Genomic DNA, 18,466 nt, shown 5'->3' with positions numbered 1-18,466 from the left:
CAACTTTTTCACTCTCCTCTTTCACCTTCACCAAGAAGCTCTTTAATTCCTCTTCACTCTTTGCCATACTTGGCTGTCCGGTGGCTCAGACAGTAAAGCATCTGCCTACAGTGAGGGAGACCTAGTTTGATCCCTGGGTTTGGAAGATCCCCTGGAGAAGGAAATTGCAACCCACTCCAGTACTCTTGCCTGGAAAATCCCATGGATGGAGGATCTTGGTAGGCTACAGTCCATGGGGTCACAAAGAAACACGACTGAGCAACTTCGCTTTTCTTTTTCCTTTCTCTGCCATAAGGGTGGTGTCATCTGCATTTGGCTTATTGATATTTCTCACAGCAATCTTGATTTCGGCTTGTGCTTCCTCCAGCCTGACATTTCACATGATGTACTCTGCATATAACTTAAATAAGCAGGGTGACAATATACAGCATTGATGTACTCCTTTCTGAATTTGGAACCAGTCCGTTGTTCATGTCCGGTTCTAACTGTTGCTTCTTGACCTGCATTCAGGTTTTGCAGGAGGCAGTTAAGGTGGTCTGGTATAAGAATTTTCCACCGTTTGTTGTGATCCACACAGTCAAAGGCTTTAGTGTAGTCAGTGAAGCAGAAGTAGATGTTTTTCTGGAATTCTCTTGCTTTTTCTATGATCCAGTGGGATGTTGGCAATTTGATCTCTGGTTCCTTTGCCTTTGCTAAACTCAGCTTGAACATCTGGAAGTTCTTGGTTCACATACTGTTCAAGCCTAGCTTGAAGAATTTTGAGCATTACTTTGCAAGTATGTGAAATGAGCGAATTGTGTGGTAGTGTAAACATTCTTCGGCATTACCTTTCTTTGGGATTGGAATGAAAACTGACCCTTCCAGTCCTGTGGCCACTGCTGAGTTTTCCAAATTTACTATCACATTGAGTGCAGCACTTTTAACAGCATCATCTTCTAGGATTTGAAATACCTCAAGTGGAATTCTGTCCCCTTCACTAGTTTTGTTTGTAGTGATGCTTCCTAAGGCCCACTTGACTTCAAATTCTAGGATGTCTGGCTCTAGGTGAGTGATCACACCATCGTGGTTATCTGGGTCATGAAGATCTTTTTTGTGTAGTTCTTCTGTGTATTCTTGCCACCTCTTACTAATATCTTCTGCTTCAGTTAGGTCCATACCGCTCTGTCCTTTATTCTGCCCATGAAATGTTGCATGAAATGTTCCATTGGTATCACTGATATTCTTGAAAAGATCTCTAGACTTTCCCATTCTATTGTTTTCCTCTACTTCTTTGCACTGATCACTGAGGAAGGCTTCCTTTTCTCTCTTTGCTATTCTTTGGAAATCTGCATTCAGATGGGTATATCTTTCCTAATACATATAATCACTAATACATTTAATTGCACAGTTTTAATAATCTACAAATAGAATAAGTGTAAGTTTAAAAAAAGAATGTTTCTAAATGCTTAAATGCTTTGGAATGACTTACTATAAAAAACTTCCATCATAATTTAATATGGATGAGATTAGAAAAAGTTTAGGGAAAAACTCAAAATTCTGGAAGGATTCTATATTCCTTCACAAATATCTTTAATTTCTTCCTATATTAGAGAAACCAAGGCTGAAAATTGTGTTGTTATGTGTTCTTTGCAGGGAAAAATAATGACACTGATCCATAGACCCACATTCAAAGAGAAGGCTTTTGGCTCCCCTTCAAAAGATTGGAGGATATGTATATATAGATATTTTAAACTGAGATAAAATTCATAAATTAATATCTATCTTTTTTTATGATTCACCTCTTAACGTGATTCTTTAGTATAAACCTACTAACTGATGGTCTGGATGACATTGAGGAAGATATATCCTTTACTGCCATTCATGAGCTGGAAGCAAATTTCCTTTGGTTTCCATGATAGTAAAATATAGGAACTTTTTTTTAAGATTTTTAAATTACATAATTTAAAGGTTTTTTTTTTTTTATGAAGCATTGACTTACAGTGAGGAACTTTAAAAAGTCAGTGTACTAGGGTTTTGTTAAATTGGAAACTGCTTGGAATAAGCAACTGTATGTGGGAGCTTGGAAATTGTTTTTTATCTGTAAAAGTAAGTTCACTGGTAAGTTCATTGGTGTATCATCCATGTCAGCCTGCAGGAGGTGGTCGCAGCTCATTGATGTCCGCTTTATCACAGCTGTGCGCGTGTGCTGTCATTTATAGATGACGTGGTTGCAGAGACACAGGGCTGGGGGAATCCTCTGTCTGGCTCCACGGTCACCATGAATCAGTGAAGACTGTGTTTCTAACTCCCTGGCAGTGAGCCTGCAGTGTGAGTTGTTTTCTTTCCTAGAAATAGGGAATTAATTCACCCTCCTCACAGTCTGTTTACAACCAGTACACACACTGGCAAGCTGACTGGCAGGCTGGCTTTGTCCGTGGCCAACTGGTTAAGAAGCTCATCAACTTCAGTCATTTTAGCACCAGGCTGTATCATTAGCACAGCTAACCAAACACTGAGATTATTGTTAAATACCAAGCGATTCTTCCAAACTGCTGATTTCTTAATCATCACATATTCACTGTCAACAGTGTGGCCTACAGACTTGTTCCTTCTTTTTTTTTCTTTCTTCCCCAAAAGATTTATTGAAAGTCTGCTGTGTGCCAGTCACTGTTATGGGATTGGAATCCAGCAGTGAAAACAGCAGAGGAGAAAAGATAACCCTGCCTTTTAGAACTTCAGTTGTGGTAGAGGATATGTACACAGAAACCTGGGCTTCCTTGCTGGCTCAGACAATAAAGAATCTGCCTGCAACGTAGGAGACCTGGGTTCAATCCCTGGGTTGGGAATATCCCCTGAAGAAGAAAGTGGTAACCCACTCCAGTATTCTTCCTGAAGAATTCCATGGACAAAGGAGCCTGGCGGGCTACAGTCCATGAAGGTCACAAAGAGCTGGACACAACTGAGCACACACGTGTCTATTGTGTGTTACCTGCTCAGTCATGTCCAGCTCTTTGTGATGCTATGGACTTATAACCCACCAGGCTCCTCTGTCTATAGAATTGTCCAGGCAAGAGTACTGGAGTGGGTTGCCATCTCCTTCTGCAAGGGATCTTCCAAACCCAGGGATCAAACCTACGTCTCTGGCTTCTCCTGCATTGACAGGTGCGTTCTTTACCACTGCGCCACCTGAGACACCCACACATAGACAGATGTACTTAAATGCCAGGAGGACAAAGAAACAAAGAAGATGAATGAAATGCTGTGGGTTGAGGAGTAACACTGAAATTCTGACAGAGTGGGCAGAGAAGGCCTCACTAAGATGATCAGGTCTTTAGTATTGGGTTCGCCGAAAGGCTTGTTCGGGGTTTTCCATTATGGAAATGGAAATGATCCTATTGGCCAACCTGATACAAACTCCTAGAGGAGAAACACAGTCTACAAGAAGTAGTCTCTCAGTTCAGTTCAGTTCAGTTCAGTCGCTCAGTCGTGTCTGACTCTTTGCGACCCCATGAATCGCAACACGCCAGGCCTCCCTGTCCATCACCAACTCCCGGAGTTCACCCAGACTCGCGTCCGTCAAGTCAGTGATGCCATCCTCTGTTGTCCCCTTCTCCTCTTGCCCCCAATCCCTCCCAGCATCAAAGTCTTTTCCAATGAGTCAACTCTTCTCATGAGGTGGCCAAAGTACTGGAGTTTCAGCTTTAGCATCATTCCTTCCAAAGAAATCCCAGGGCTGATCTCCTTCAGAATGGACTGGTTGAATCTCCTTGCAGTCCAAAGGACTCTCAAGAGTCTTCTCCAACACCACAGTTCAAAAGCATCAATTCTTCGGCACTAGGCCTTCTTCACAGTCCAACTCTTGCATCCATACGTGACCACTGGAAAAACCATAGCCTTGACTAGGCGGACCTTAGTCGGCAAAGTAATGTCTCTGAACTTGTTTTCTTCATCTGTGTCTGTGGGGTTTGTATGAGAGAAGTATTACATCTGAATTTTCACTGTGCCTGAAATTTTATCGTCTCTTCTAAGTCGTGTATCTGGATAACCAACTATAGCAATCTGAGAACCTGTGTCTCTGTCACAGATATTTTCCTATCATACAGTTACTGTATACATCTCAAAATATTATGTATATTCATCACTACTTACAAATTACCATAGTTACTATCCTAGCCATTAAATCTTGAATTTTAATATCTTAATAAGGAAGCACATCTATCACAGTTTTTAAAAAATATCTGTACTGATCATTATATTTCAAAATAATACATTTCCTGGTACCCCTGTGTATTATATGTTAGGAGTTTTAAAACATATTGAGAAAGAGGCTGAGGCTTTACTAGTTTGCCAAAAAGAGGCTCTGGCATAGAAATGTTAAGCTTTCATTTAATCCCTAATTGAGAGCTGTCTTCCACCTCCCACAAGTACAGTATACCCTTCATTTGTTTCCCTCTTTGAGAGATTACTCAAATACATCCTGAACAGATGGGGAGGTTTCCTGGATCATTCCATAGAACTGTGATTGTGAAAGATCCTTTTTAGCTTCCTGTTTCCTGTCGCCACATACTATTAATGTATTGGGTTGGCCAAAAAAGTTTATTCAGGTGTTTTTTTTGCCAACCCAATATTGCAGAATTACGTAGCAAGTCAAGCAGACATGTAGCTTGCTAGAAAAGGACAGTTTTAATACTTCATGGATTAGCTTTTAGACTTCCCTTAAAAAGTACTTGAAGATTCTTGAAATCAGTGCAGTTCACTCTGAGAAAAAATGAGATGCAGAAATCTGAGTTGGAATTGGCTCACTTTACTTACTTACACCAGCTTTTTAGCTACTCTCCTCGTCATGACGTTGACCAAGTGGATCTGCCTAGATTGAGAGGACCTAGACTATATACCATGGTACCTTCACCTGGATCAGCCTATGGGAAATAAGATGGGATATATAAACGCTTTTAACTGTTTTAGCATGACCGTCGTAGAATAGAGCCAAGAACTCTACTGCAGGTAGAAAGGGGAGGGTGAGCACTAGTTAATGGGTTAGTCCAGAGAGTTTTGCTCTGTCACTACATATTATGTACTTTCAATCCCTCAAGAATATAAATATACTCTATCTCTCATCAAGAGTTAAAAACCTAAAAATTAACATTTTAATGTTGCCAGAAACTGGAAAGAGAAAATGTTGAGTCTGTAATTTTCACATTAGGCAGTCTTTTATGCTTGTGTCTTATGTGGAGGGAAATCTGGTTTTTACGTCATTAAACCTTCTGGACTGCACCTTCACTTGTGTCCTTTGTTGTTCTGGGAAGTAGATACTTGAAAAGTGTGATGAGACCTCTGAGCCGTGTAGCACTCATTCGCATGGTCTCTTTTCCTTTATAGGTTGGTGAAAGATGCTCCTTGGGATGAAGTCCCACTTGCTCACTCCCTGGTTGGTTTTGCCACTGCCTATGACTTCTTGTACAACTACCTGAGCAAGACACAACAGGAGAAGTTTCTTGAAGTGATTGCCAATGCCTCGGGGTATATGTATGAGACTTCATACAGGAGAGGATGGGGATTTCAATACCTGCACAATCATCAACCCACCAACTGCATGGCCTTGCTCACGGGAAGCCTGGTTCTGATGAATCAAGGTGTGTACAGCCGAGAAATGCCTTGAGCTGACGTTGGTCACAGTTACCACACTGTGAACCAAACATTTCTATAACTAGTCTAAGTACATGTTCACACTTGGCTCCTAACTAAGTCCAGACGATGATAATACCTCAGGCACTGCTTGGAGAGTTGAGAGACCTCTCTTTCCTCATTTCTGCTTGTTACGTTAGCCTGCTTGTTATTTTAGTATGCTGTCTTATTGTCCCAAGTCATATCCTTACACACAGGATCAGTGGTGAATACTCCTTTTTCCAATTTTTGACAGTGAAGGCAATCAGCCTAGATAGAGTTTATAAAAGCTAAACAGGTGGTTTATTATTTGAACTGAATATTCCTCACATACAGGTTGTGTGTCAATATATTGCTTCTTTTTTCCCCCTCTAAAGACTTTAAAAGAATCTATCTAAGGACTTCCCTATTGCTTCTTTGTTTCCCCTCTAAAGACTTTAAAAGAATCTATCTAAGGACTTCCCTGGTGGTCCAGTGGTTCAGACTTTGCCTTCGAATGCAGGGCATCCTGGTTCGATCCCTAGTTGAGGAGGTAAGATCCCACACACCTCGGGGCCACAAAACCAAATATAAAACAGAAGCAGTATTGTAACAGATTCAATAAAGACTTTAAAAATGGTCCACATCAAAAAAAATCTTTAAAAATAAAATCAGTTAATCTAGATCATTCAGGTCAAATTTACAGTTGCCTTTTATGGACCATATAGCTGCTTTGCCTTATTGTATTATATAATTGCTAATATCACATTTTCTTTTTTATAATTAAATTTACTTTTAATTGAAGAATAATTGCTTTATAATAATTGTGTTGGTTTCTGCCATCACATTTTCTTTGTTCTTGTAATTCTGACTTAATTACAACTCCTGTTGAGAGACATCTGTAAATAACTAACTAAGGTCATGTTTAAGAAAAATGATCCTTGGTTCACAGTGAATTATTAGAATATTAAATATATACTAATAACTGGAAAATCTAAAAGAGTTTAACTCAAAAAAATTTTTTTAATTAAAAAAATTAAAAGAGTTTAACTCTTGATTATTTTCCCCATAAGACTTAGTAAGCATTTTATAGATTATCCAGCATCAGATTTTACCCAAGCCTAAGTTTCTCCCTTGTCATATCAACCATCACTTTAAATTAGGTCTTAGAGGAAAGGAAACTAAAATTAATGGAGCATATGGCATGTGTTAATCCTTGCCCATATTTTATTTAATTCTCACGTCAACTGTATAAGGTAGCTGGGCTTTGGACCCAATTCTAGCCAAATTCAAACTTCATTGTCTTTCCACTACATTTTGTTGCCTTTCTGAAAATAAAAATTCAGTTCACAGTAACTTAAGGAAAGCTTAACTAAGAGTGTAAATTTTTGCCCCCCACTCTCACGAATACAAACCAAATTTTAAAAGTCAAAAAGCCAGCCACGTGAACCTACCATCAGACCATTTATAAATCCTCAGGCCTGTGGAAAGACAGCATCATGAATTGGTGGAAAGAACCCTAGAGTGAGCTGGATGGTAGCCCAGGGCCTTGGATTTTAGTCTAGTACAGTTTAATTCCCTTAGATAAAGTTTTAGTTCTTTACCAGCAGGAATAGAGCTTATTTCTTCATTCTCCACAGTAGATAAGATTGTTCCAGATGATAAACAGGCACCTAAAATACTGGCTCACATTGGATCACAATTTGTATTTGGCCTTGGCAGGAGGTTTTGCATGCATTTGTTTTCTGAATAAAGTCATGGTTTGCTCTGGGACGCAGTCTTCCAGGGCTTCTCCACAAGCAGCGCCACACTGACGAGAAGAGGGAACAGAGAAAGGAGTGGAACCCCGGTCCTTCACATCTCTGTTAATCATCAGGCTTACAGCCCTCGCTTTCTCAGCTGCCTCGCTCTCACTCTAGGAGCTACCTTGGCCACTCTGCACTGATAATTCCATGTGCTGAGAGCAGCCTTGTAGATCCTGACTGTGGTAGCTTCGACAGGTGTGGCTCCCACTGAATTCACATGACATCTCAGCAGTGGGAGAATTAGGATTTGGTGGCTCAGTTGGTAAGGAATCCACCTACAGTGCAGGAGACCTGGATCCAATCCCTGGGTGGAGATCTCCTGGAGAAGGGAGTGCTACCCACTCCAGTATTCTTGTCTGGGGAATTCCACAGATAGAAGAGTCTGGCGGGCTACAGTCCATTTGGTGACAGAGTCGGACACGACTTAAATGAACTAACACTTTCACTTTCTGTTCTGCTAACCCAGTCTGAGGCTTGGCACAGAGGGCCCACAGGATCACATGTATGCAGTTTACAAATCAACTGGAAAGAAGACAGAAATGAAATGTTTAAATGATTACACCATACTTGTAATAAGACCAGGGAATGAGACAAAGAGTATCATGAAGTTATGATTAAATATCAAATGAGTGTATTAAGTTTGCATTCAGCAGAACAAGTTTAGATGATGGTTCATAGAACTTTGAAGGATACATAGGATATGGATAAGTGAAAATAAGGAGAAATCCAGGCAAGATATATGGGTGATGGAAAAAATACAGGGCAGACCATTAGTAACAATATTTGTACCTCGTATGGATAGATTTGAAATTTACAAAGGTAGACATTACCTCATCTCTCCTGGATAAAGTGTTTTAGAAGGAAAAAATAAAGAAAATCAGGTAATGAGGAGCAGTGAAATAGCAGTCCTGATTTTAAACATCAGTCACATTGGTGTCTGGCTGGAGATGGAGGATACAGATGAGGAAAAGATGAAGATGATTGGGATTTAAACCCTAATAATTGGAAAATGGACATTAAAACCTATCCAGAAAGCTGGTATGTCAGGTGTGGAGCTGGATGGGAGAAGGGGCCAGTGCACAGCAGAGCCTGAGAATGGTGTTCCCCCCATGAGATGAGATCTGGGACTTACTTAGGCTGGGACTTCAGCTTTAGGCTTGGACACACCTGGTGGTACCTGGGCCTCTGGAAGCCCGCATCCCCTTGGCACATCTAGTAGGCCAAGGTAGAAGGTTCAGCATGGAAACTATGCACATGTCTATGGGAAAGAAATAACAAGTCTACTCACATTAGGAGACTGGGAGCTTAATTTGATCCTTTGGGGTTGTGTATTTTAAGTACAAGCAAACAAAACAAACTTTAAATCTAAAGACCTAGGTTCAGATCAAAGCTCTGTTCACTTTTAGTCGTATGCCAGAGAACAAGTCAACCTCTCTGTAATTTTAGAGAAATAGTGCATAATTGGGTTGTTAAAAGGATTAAGTAAGGTTATGTTTGGTACTATGTAACTTCTAAATGCTACAGAATGTGAGGAATTGTTATTGTTGCCTAAATGCTGGTTTCACAAAAATGATAGAAACATAGCATTTCTGAGTGAAAAGGATTTTATAAAATATTTTAGACCTTTAATTCTCAGTTGGGGAAAATGAAAACAGTGGCAGGTGAAGAAGTACTTGAACAAAATCATGTAGCTCATTTTTGGCAGACTTGGGACTCCCAGTTGATTTTTGTCACCTTTAGACTACTCCAAGGGTCTCTCCACCCCACTGTGCTGCCTTGTCTGATGCTGTGACATCTAAAAGTTATGGGGAGGGAGGTTGGAAGGGGGTTCCTGTTTGGGAATGCATGTAATAATTAAAGATTTTAAAATTAAAAAAATAAAAAACTAAAAAAAAAAAATAAAAGCACATAAAGGACGAGATACTGTCTGCTAAGAACAGGATAAGTTGGAGACTGTTCATTTAGCAGTTCTAGAATTTGCAGCTTATTACAGATTCTGTAAAATAATGGCAACAGTTGTGAAGTGGAAAACTTCAAAAATATTTTCAGTTGGTGATTTTTAGAGAAATTGAATAAAAGTCTCAATATACAAGATCTTTTCTTGCAGGCATGAAGTATGTCAATTTGTAACCTCAGATGTGGTGTGATTTCAATTTATTAATGATTATTAAATTACTGATACTTATTGAAAGGTTTGCCTTTAATTAATAAATGACCTGTATCAAGAACTTCTTAACTTAAATCATGGACTCGTCATAAACCTGGATTAGCAAGATGCTGTTTATAACATTGAAAAGTGAGAGTTTTACAAAGCAGAATTTGCATAAAGTAGTCAGATAACCAAGAGGGTTTAATTTGGCCACATTTTTGTTTCTGCTTTGTTACATCCTTAGTCATTGTTTCCATGTGTTTTCATCCTTTAGGGTACCTGCAGGAAGCTTACTTATGGACCAAACAAGTTCTGACCATCATGGAGAAGTCTCTGGTCTTGCTCCGAGAGGTGACAGATGGCTCCCTCTATGAAGGAGTTGCGTATGGCAGCTACACCACCAGATCACTCTTCCAGTATATGTTTCTTGTTCAAAGGCACTTTGACATCAACCACTTTGGCCACCCATGGCTTAAACAACACTTTGCATTTATGTATAGAACCATTCTGCCAGGTACAGTAAAGACTTGGAAGTGAAAAAAACTTTTAACTATTTTAATTTTTTCTGATTATGAAGATGGGCTAGATTAAGAAATGTGGGATTTGAGCCATATTGAGGTTAAAGGGATTTTTTTTTAATCAAAGAATTTAAGAGTTGTATATAGCCAAGAATATTCTGGATGTTAATGTGAGGATTTCTGATTTAAATATTATAAAATGTGGAATATAACAGATCAAGTATAATTTGTAGTCCCATGGTACTTTTATTTTTGTGTGTATACAGACTTGGGTACATATACAAACTCTTTTTCATGAATCTAAAAATATAAATATTTATGATTTTATGTTATTTTCCTTTATGTATAAACCCTAATTAATCCTTTTTTTTTTTTTTTAGTTTAAAATTTTTTCTTCTAAACTATACAGACATAATTCAAAATAGAGATTACACTTGGAGGTTTAGTATTCTCTTTAAATATTTTTGGGTTTGATCCCTGGGTCGGGAAGATCCCCTAGAGAAGAGAATGGCTATCCACGCCAATATTCTTGCCTGGGGAATTCCGTGGACAGAGGAGCCTGGTGGGCAATAGTCCATATTGAAATAAATGGTATAAAATATAGAAAGCTAACCAAAAAATGAATATCTATGAAACCTCTAATTTCTTGTTGTTATGTGGTAAGCTTTTAAGTAAGCATTTTAAGAGAACTGGCTTTTAAGAGAGAAGCCTTTTATTCTCACTAAATTCATTTCTAGGACAGACTATAACTCTGCTTACTTCTAAACAGGAGTAAATTTTCATCAGGCTGGATTCTTCCCCAGTGAAATGCAGTTTTTAGTTGAGTGATTCTAGACCTACAGCAAACAATCCAGGTTTTAAATCTTTTTGCTCTGGCTATATACTCATGGATTGGATAGAACCTCCATTATTGCATTGTTATCAAAAAAATACTACAGAGCCCCCAGAAGAACCATGTTGTGATTTGGTTTAGACTCACATTCAGAACCCTATTGTTTTATTGCTCATCCTTGCACATTCAGGAGCAGCCTCTTGTTTCTTTGTTTATCTTGGTAAATACAGGCCATCTAAAGCAAGGGGGGCCTTTAAGGAGCCTCAAAGCTTTGTAATTTGATCAGAGATCTAATAATCTGCCACACTGGGGCTTTGACTTGCTGTGAACTGTGTATATGGCTACTTCCTAAGGTGGAAAAGACAATATAATCACCTTAAAGTGGAGAACTCATGTGTTTGTTTCAGTTAGTGAAACAACCTTTATTGAACATTGATGTGCCAGGCACTGTCATAGGCAAGGGATTCAAAGAGTAATAAGACATACAATCTGCTTTTAAAATACTCACAGATTAGCAAAAGATTCAGAAAGTCACAATTTATAATAAGATTTACTTGGACAAGCATTTACTAAACTGGCAGGAGCAAAAACATTAGCTATAAATTATGTAACTACAATCATGCATGCATTTTTAGAAGGGATTCTGCGTTGTCAATCTGTTCTCAACAACATTTTTTTTTTCCTCTACACTATCTGTTCTAGTAACAATTATCCCTGTCTGAACCAGAGTTTTCTCCCATTATTCTTTTTCAAGGATGCCTGGAGTATATCTGTTCTTACTTGCTTCTGTTTTTCTGACCTATTCCAGTATGATCTTTGCATTTTTTTCTCTTTTCTTCAACTTCTGACAGTACATGTGGGCAGGATCTTCTCTGGGAATGGTTTTGTTTTCTTCCTTCAGATACTCAGTTTCTCCCCTAAACCTTCTAATTTCCACCGTTGTTCCTGTTCATTCGCTAAGTCATGGACTCTTTGTGACTCCATGGACTGCAGCAAGCCAGGATTCCCCATCCTTCATTATCTCCTGGAGTTTGCTCAGGTTCATGTCCGTTGAGTCGGTGATGCCATCCAACCATGTCATCCTCTGCCACTGTCTTCTCCTTTTGCCCTCAATCTTTCCGAGCATCATGGTCTTCTCCAGTGAGTTGGCTCATGGCATCAGGTGGCCAAAGTACTGGAGCTTCAACTTCAACAGCAGTCCTTCCAGTGAATATTCAGGGTTGATTTCCTTTAGGATTATCAACTGGTTTGATCTACTTGCAGTCCAAGAGACTCTCAAGAGTCTTCTCCACTTCTACTGTATTGAATGCCAAATTGAAACACTTTATGTTATTATCTTGGCCTGGGATGTGTTGGTGGAAAATCTAGTGCTCCTTCCAGGTGCAGGGACTCACCATGCACAAGAGGATAGATAGCCCATGTATCCATGCAAGTATAATTGCATATGGCATGGACACTGGAAAATGAGGAAGCTGAGCAACATACGTAAGCATTCCGTTACCAATGACAAGTTGCCACATAACAACACAAGGTTGTTGGAAGACCTTTGAAAGGATTCTGATTAATTGGGGTAGAGCAAAGGGATCATGGTTCTGTTTCTTATTTTTATACTAGAAGACAGTTGATTCCAGTTTGCAACAAGGATTCAGAATCATTGTTGGGGGCGTTATGGAAGTATGTAGTTTTAAATTTATCTTAATTCTGTCAAACGTCTTTCCTCAGGGTTTCAAAGAACTGTGGCTATTGCAGACTCAAATTACAACTGGTTTTATGGTCCGGAAAGCCAATTAGTGTTCCTGGATAAATTTGTCATGCGTAACGGCAGTGGCAACTGGTTGGCTGACCAGATCAGAAGGAACCGTGTGGTGGAAGGTCCAGGGACGCCGTCCAAAGGGCAACGCTGGTGTACTCTTCACACGGAATTTCTCTGGTATGCTACATTGTACTGGCTTGAAAGAGAAATTGTACCCAGGGGCACTGTGTGTTAAATTTTTTTGCATTAAAAAAGAAAAACTCATCTCTTCATGCCACTGACGCACTCACAGCTTCTGTTCAGTTCATATTGCAGTTTTGAGACTCTGTTAGAAATATTTCCTTCCATTTAAGATCTAATTACTGTTTGCTGTTTTTGCTTTTCTTGTATTAGAGATATCCTTGGCTCACACTGTTTCATAGATATGCATGTTTTGATTTACATCATTTTTGAAATCAGCTAAAGAGAAAAACCGCAAAATTTAGACCTAGTTTTTCTGATAATCACACCGAAGGAAAAAAAAAAGGTAGTAAAATGTTTTGTTTTGGTAAATGGAGCATTATAATCTTCTAATAGCAAAGCTGTTACTAAATTTTCAAAACTATTTAAAAGTGTTTGACAGTATTTGACAGTTTTACTTTGATAATAAAAGAACCATGTAATTTTTTTTGCCTTAATCTTTTAAGCCTAGAAAGAGCAGCCAGGGTCTCCTTTTTTAAAGTACTGCCAAATACATTGTTGGCACCCAATAAATTAAAGTTAAAATAAAAGTTACAGAGAATTGGTTAATCGTTAATCCCTGATGTCTTTTCAAGCTATTGGAATTTGCATTCAACTACAAAGTAAGTCAAAAGTAAGTAAGTAAGCTTGCAAGGTTTGATTGCTTCTTTTCATTAAAAAAAAAAAACCCAAGAGGAAGAAAAATGTTAGTAGGGTGATAACTGTCATAGTTTAACCATCATTTTTAAAAACAATCTTCACAGATGAACTACATATATTAATAAGTAGCCATTCCTGACTCCATTTAGGGGTATGAAGTAATTACTTAATAGTGTCTTCACTTACTCATAAATAAACAACCAAGAGAATTCTATAAAGCTGCCTCTAGGAGTCAGATTAATGGTAAGTCTAACTTGGTTCAGAATGTGCCTTTATGGGAATATGAAAACTGACTCAGGGATTTCCCTGGTGGTCTTAGTGGTTGAGGAAGTAAGATCCCGCATGCCGTGTGGCCAAAAAAAAAAAGAGAGAGGGAGAGAAATAAATGGTAAATACCTGAAAAAATGACCAAAACCTGAGAGAAGGATGGCCAGTTTGCTTATATCTGGATTTGTTAAATCGCGATAATTAAGCCAACCCTCTACTCAAAGTAGAGATTTTTGATGTCCTGAAACAAACTCCAAAACAGCCCAAATCGAGTACCAATAAGCCGAACCCTACCACAGCTGACCGATTCACTTTAGAGACCTATCTAAGAGCCAGCATATGTCTGCCTTCCCTCCCTTGAGCAGCAGATCACATGAACCTGCCAAGGCTGTTGTCTGAAGTCACCAAAAGCAAAAAGTCATCTTCATTATTATTTTTACTGCCTTTCTGAATCAAGACCTGTGTTTTTAACCTGTGTTAATTAAGTAATGTTAATTATTGTCTTACTTTGATAATAAACCTGTATCATAAATTAAGATAAGAAATGTATTATTGAAAAAGCATGCAGATTAAAACAAAACAAAACCTTTGGATTTTTGTCTGGACTGAACAATGGGAGGAACAATCATAAATCCCCCCCACTAAGATTTTTTCCTGAATTTCATGCATTTATATTCTTAGATATTGCATTGGCAGTAAATTTTATCTGATATGTGGAATTCGACTGTATTTAAATTTATTCTTTTAGAGGGGAGGAAAGTACCAAATTTGAATTTCAGTTTTTTGCAGAACAGTACTTGCTTATCACTAAGTGATTGTGCTGTGCTGTGCTTAGTCACTCAGTCGTGTTCGACGCTGTGACTCCCTGGACTGCAGTACGCCAGGCTCCTCTGTCCCTGGGGATTCTCCAGGCAGCAGTGCTGGAGTGGGTTGCCATGCCCTCCTCCAGCAGGTCTTCCCGACACAGGGATTGAACCCAGGTCTCCCACATTGCAGGCAGATTCTTTACCAACTGAGCCACCATGGAAGCCCAAGAACACCAGAGTGGGTAGCCTGTTCCTTCTCTGGGGGATCGTCCCAACCCAGGAATTGAACCGGGGTCTCCTGCATTGCAGGCGAACTCTTTTACCAGCTGAGCTACCAGAGAGGGCCACTCAAGGATTGCTAGAGTCTAAATATTTTTTTAAAGATTTTTTTTTTTTGATGTGGCCCATTTTTAAAGTTTGTTTAAAATTAAAAGTTTGTTTTAAAAATTTAACAAATTTTATTGAATGTGTTACAGTATGGCTTCTGTTTTATGTTTTGCTTTCTTGTTCACGAGGCATATGGGATCTTTGCTCTCCAACCAGGGACTGAACCTGAACTCCCTGCATAGGAAGGTGAGGTCTTAACCACTGGACCACCAGGGAGGTCCCTAGAGTCTAAATCTTAGTGTGTGGTTTCCTAGAATAGGAGCCCCTCAACTAGAGGTTTGGGTGAGCTGCTTAATTCTATGAGCCCCAGTCTCATTTGGGTGGCAGTTCTGAAATCATTAAGTGAGGCAGGTCCGTGTAGAGATGATCAGCAGCGGTCACTTCAGGCTCACACCCTTCACAGATGTAAAGGTACACTTGTCTCCCATTCGTCAGGGACATTCCTCTACACGCTGATTGTGCATGGGTGTTTTCAGAAAAGTCCATAATGCAATCTACACGCCAGCTCTGGGTAGCATTTGTGTGTTGTTTCCTCTAGCCACGTTGCCGTGTGGCATCACTGTGCTGATATGTCCTTTCACTTCTATCAGAAAATCATGTAATTTTTTTAAAATTAATTCTTTCAGGTACGATGCCAGCTTGAAATCTGTCCCCCCTCCCGATTTCGGCACCCCGACATTGCATTATTTTGAAGATTGGGGCGTTGTGACTTACGGAAGTGCACTGCCTGCAGAAATCAATAGATCTTTCCTTTCCTTCAAGTCAGGAAAACTAGGGGGACGTGCAATATATGACATTGTCCACAGAAACAAATACAAAGACTGGATCAAAGGCTGGAGGAATTTTAACGCGGGGCATGAACATCCTGATCAAAACTCGTTTACCTTCGCTCCCAATGGTGTGCCTTTCATTACTGAGGCTCTCTACGGGCCGAAGTACACCTTCTTCAACAATGTTTTGATGTTTTCCCCAGCTGCCTCCAAGAGTTGCTTTTCTCCCTGGGAGGGCCAGGTCACAGAAGACTGTTCATCAAAATGGTCTAAATATAAGCACGACCCAGCAGCTAGCTGTCAGGGGAGAGTGGTTGCCGCAGTGGAGAAAAATGGGGTGGTTTTCATCCGAGGAGAGGGTGTGGGTGCTTATAACCCCCAGCTTCACCTGAGGAACGTTCAGAGAAATCTGATCCTCCTGCATCCGCAGCTTCTCCTCCTTGTGGATCAGATACACCTGGGAGAGGACAGCCCCTTGGAGAGGGCAGCAAGCTTCTTTCACAATGTGGATTTTCCTTTCGAGGAGACGGTGGTAGATGGGGTCCATGGAGCTCTCATTAGGCAGCGAGATGGCCTCTATAAAATGTACTGGATGGATGATACTGGCTACAGTGAGAAAGGAACCTTTGCCTCAGTGACATACCCTCGCGGCTATCCCTACAACGGTACAAACTACGTGAATGTCACCACGCACCTCCGAAGTCCCGTCACCAGGGCAGCTTACCTCTTCATAGGGCCATCCGTCGATGTTCAGAGCTTCAGCATCCACGGAGACGCTCAGCAACTGGATGTGTTTGTGGCCACCAGCGAGCATGCCTACGCCACTTACCTGTGGACAGGAGAGACCGCAGGGCAGTCGGCCTTTGCGCAGGTCATTGCTGACCGGCAGAAAATTCTGTTTGACCGGAGTTCAGCCATCAGGAGCAGCATTGTCCCAGAGGTGAAGGACTATGCGGCTCTGGTGGAACAGAACCTGCAGCATTTTAAGCCCGTGTTCCAGTTGCTGGAGAAGCAGATCCTGTCCCGCGTCCGGAACACAGCCAGCTTCAGGAAGACTGCTGAGCGCCTGCTAAGATTTTCAGATAAGAGACAGACCGAGGAGGCCATTGACAGGATTTTTGCCATATCACAGCAGCAGCAGCAGCGGCAGAGCAAGTCCAAGAAGAACCGAAGGGGAGGCAAGCGCTATAAATTCGTGGATGCTGTCCCTGATATTTTTGCACAGATTGAAGTCAATGAAAGAAAGGTTCGTCAGAAAGCTCAGATCTTAGCACAGAAAGAACTGCCCATAGATGAAGATGAAGAAATGAAAGACCTTTTAGATTTCGCAGACATAACATACGAGAAACACAAAAACGGTGATGTGATGAATGGCCGGTTTGGCCAGGCTCGGATGGTGACAACGACTCACAGCAGAGCCCCAGCGCTGTCCGCCTCATACACCAGACTGTTTCTGATTCTCAACATTGCTATTTTCTTTGTCATGTTGGCAATGCAACTGACTTATTTCCAGAGGGCTCAGAGTCTTCATGGCCAAAGATGTCTCTATGCAGTCCTTCTAATAGATAGCTGTATTTTATTATGGTTGTATTCTTCTTGTTCCCAATCACAGTGTTAGTATTAAAACTATAAGTGGCTTGATTGTTTTGTGGTCACAAGTCTATGCAAAAAGAAAAGAAAAATTCATTGCCCTAGTTTATTACTGGATTTTTTTTTTTTCAGATTCTTTTAACAAATTAAGGGGAAGGTACTTCCACACAAGGAATCAGGGACATGGAGAACTCAGTATGCAGAGAGGCAAAGAATTAGAAATAAGGGTAGCTTGATTGCCACATGGTGTTTCTGGAAATGTTTGGCTTGGCTGAATTAGGAATCCATATAATACTACTCTTAAAAGAACAAAAAGTCTGGTTTTAAGTACTGTTTCTTCTTAAGAGAAAGAGACTTAGATAGAATTGGATTTTATTAATATTAATTTAATGCTATTAGCACTCTCCAGATACTATTTTATGGAAAGACTGAGGCACACAATTCTGAAAAATACAGAAAGTTTTTTTAATGTTGTAATCATATTAAAAATAAGTGTTGGTAAGTCCTGGTTATGATGGTGTCAACTTCCTTGGAGAAAATCATGTGAATAACAGTGTCTGCATATTGGGTTACTGTTTAGATAACATGGTAAAATAATGGCAAAAGGTTGTTAAAAACTTGAGATATATCTCTAGGAGAAAACATATATTAGTGAATGAACGTTTCCTTGATGATGTTGATTTATGCATACACATAATTGACTGCTTTTATACATCCGTTGTTTGTTCAATAAGTAAAACAATTACAGGTAACTTAGTTTCCTATTTTCCTTCTATGGAAAACTGTTACAGACCCAATGACTAACTACAAAATAAAATATTTAATATTTGACTGTTGATTTCAATACCAAAGAAGATGGGGAAGCTAAAATTTGAATATAATTCTCATGTTTTTTTTTAATAGAAAACTTTCTCTAAGTTTATTTTGCTAAATAAACATCATAATTGTGACTTTTCTGCAGTGTCTTTCTTTTTTCCATTCCATTCCATTTCCATTCCATTCAACATGTATTCAAGAGTTTTGAAATCTTTGAAGAAAACTGTTTATTTGAACTTGCGTTAATTAAGCATAAGTTGGAATAAGCAAAA

At 39.7% G+C, this 18,466-nt stretch overlaps 1 protein-coding gene across 2 annotated transcripts in view; it reads left to right on the top strand.

The window, feature by feature from the left end:
- DSE (dermatan sulfate epimerase) overlaps positions 1–18,225 on the top strand; it is an 81,742-nt gene extending 63,517 nt beyond the window's left edge. Inside the window, exons 3-6 of one of the 2 annotated variants that reach the window (XM_068985105.1) lie at positions 5,359–5,612; positions 9,851–10,090; positions 12,649–12,856; positions 15,645–18,225. In XM_068985105.1, the coding sequence (XP_068841206.1) occupies positions 5,359–5,612; positions 9,851–10,090; positions 12,649–12,856; positions 15,645–17,406 (2,464 nt within the window). In that variant the 3' untranslated portion in view covers positions 17,407–18,225. Of the gene's footprint in view, positions 1–5,358; positions 5,613–9,850; positions 10,091–12,648; positions 12,857–15,644 lie in introns of those variants that run through there. The other variant, XM_068985106.1, reaches the window with a different exon arrangement.
- Positions 18,226–18,466: the final 241 nt, after the last annotated feature.

This window comes from Capricornis sumatraensis, chromosome 13, assembly GCF_032405125.1.
Source record: "Capricornis sumatraensis isolate serow.1 chromosome 13, serow.2, whole genome shotgun sequence".
NCBI lineage: Eukaryota > Metazoa > Chordata > Mammalia > Artiodactyla > Bovidae > Capricornis > Capricornis sumatraensis.
This window is presented reverse-complemented; position numbering and strand designations above follow the sequence as displayed.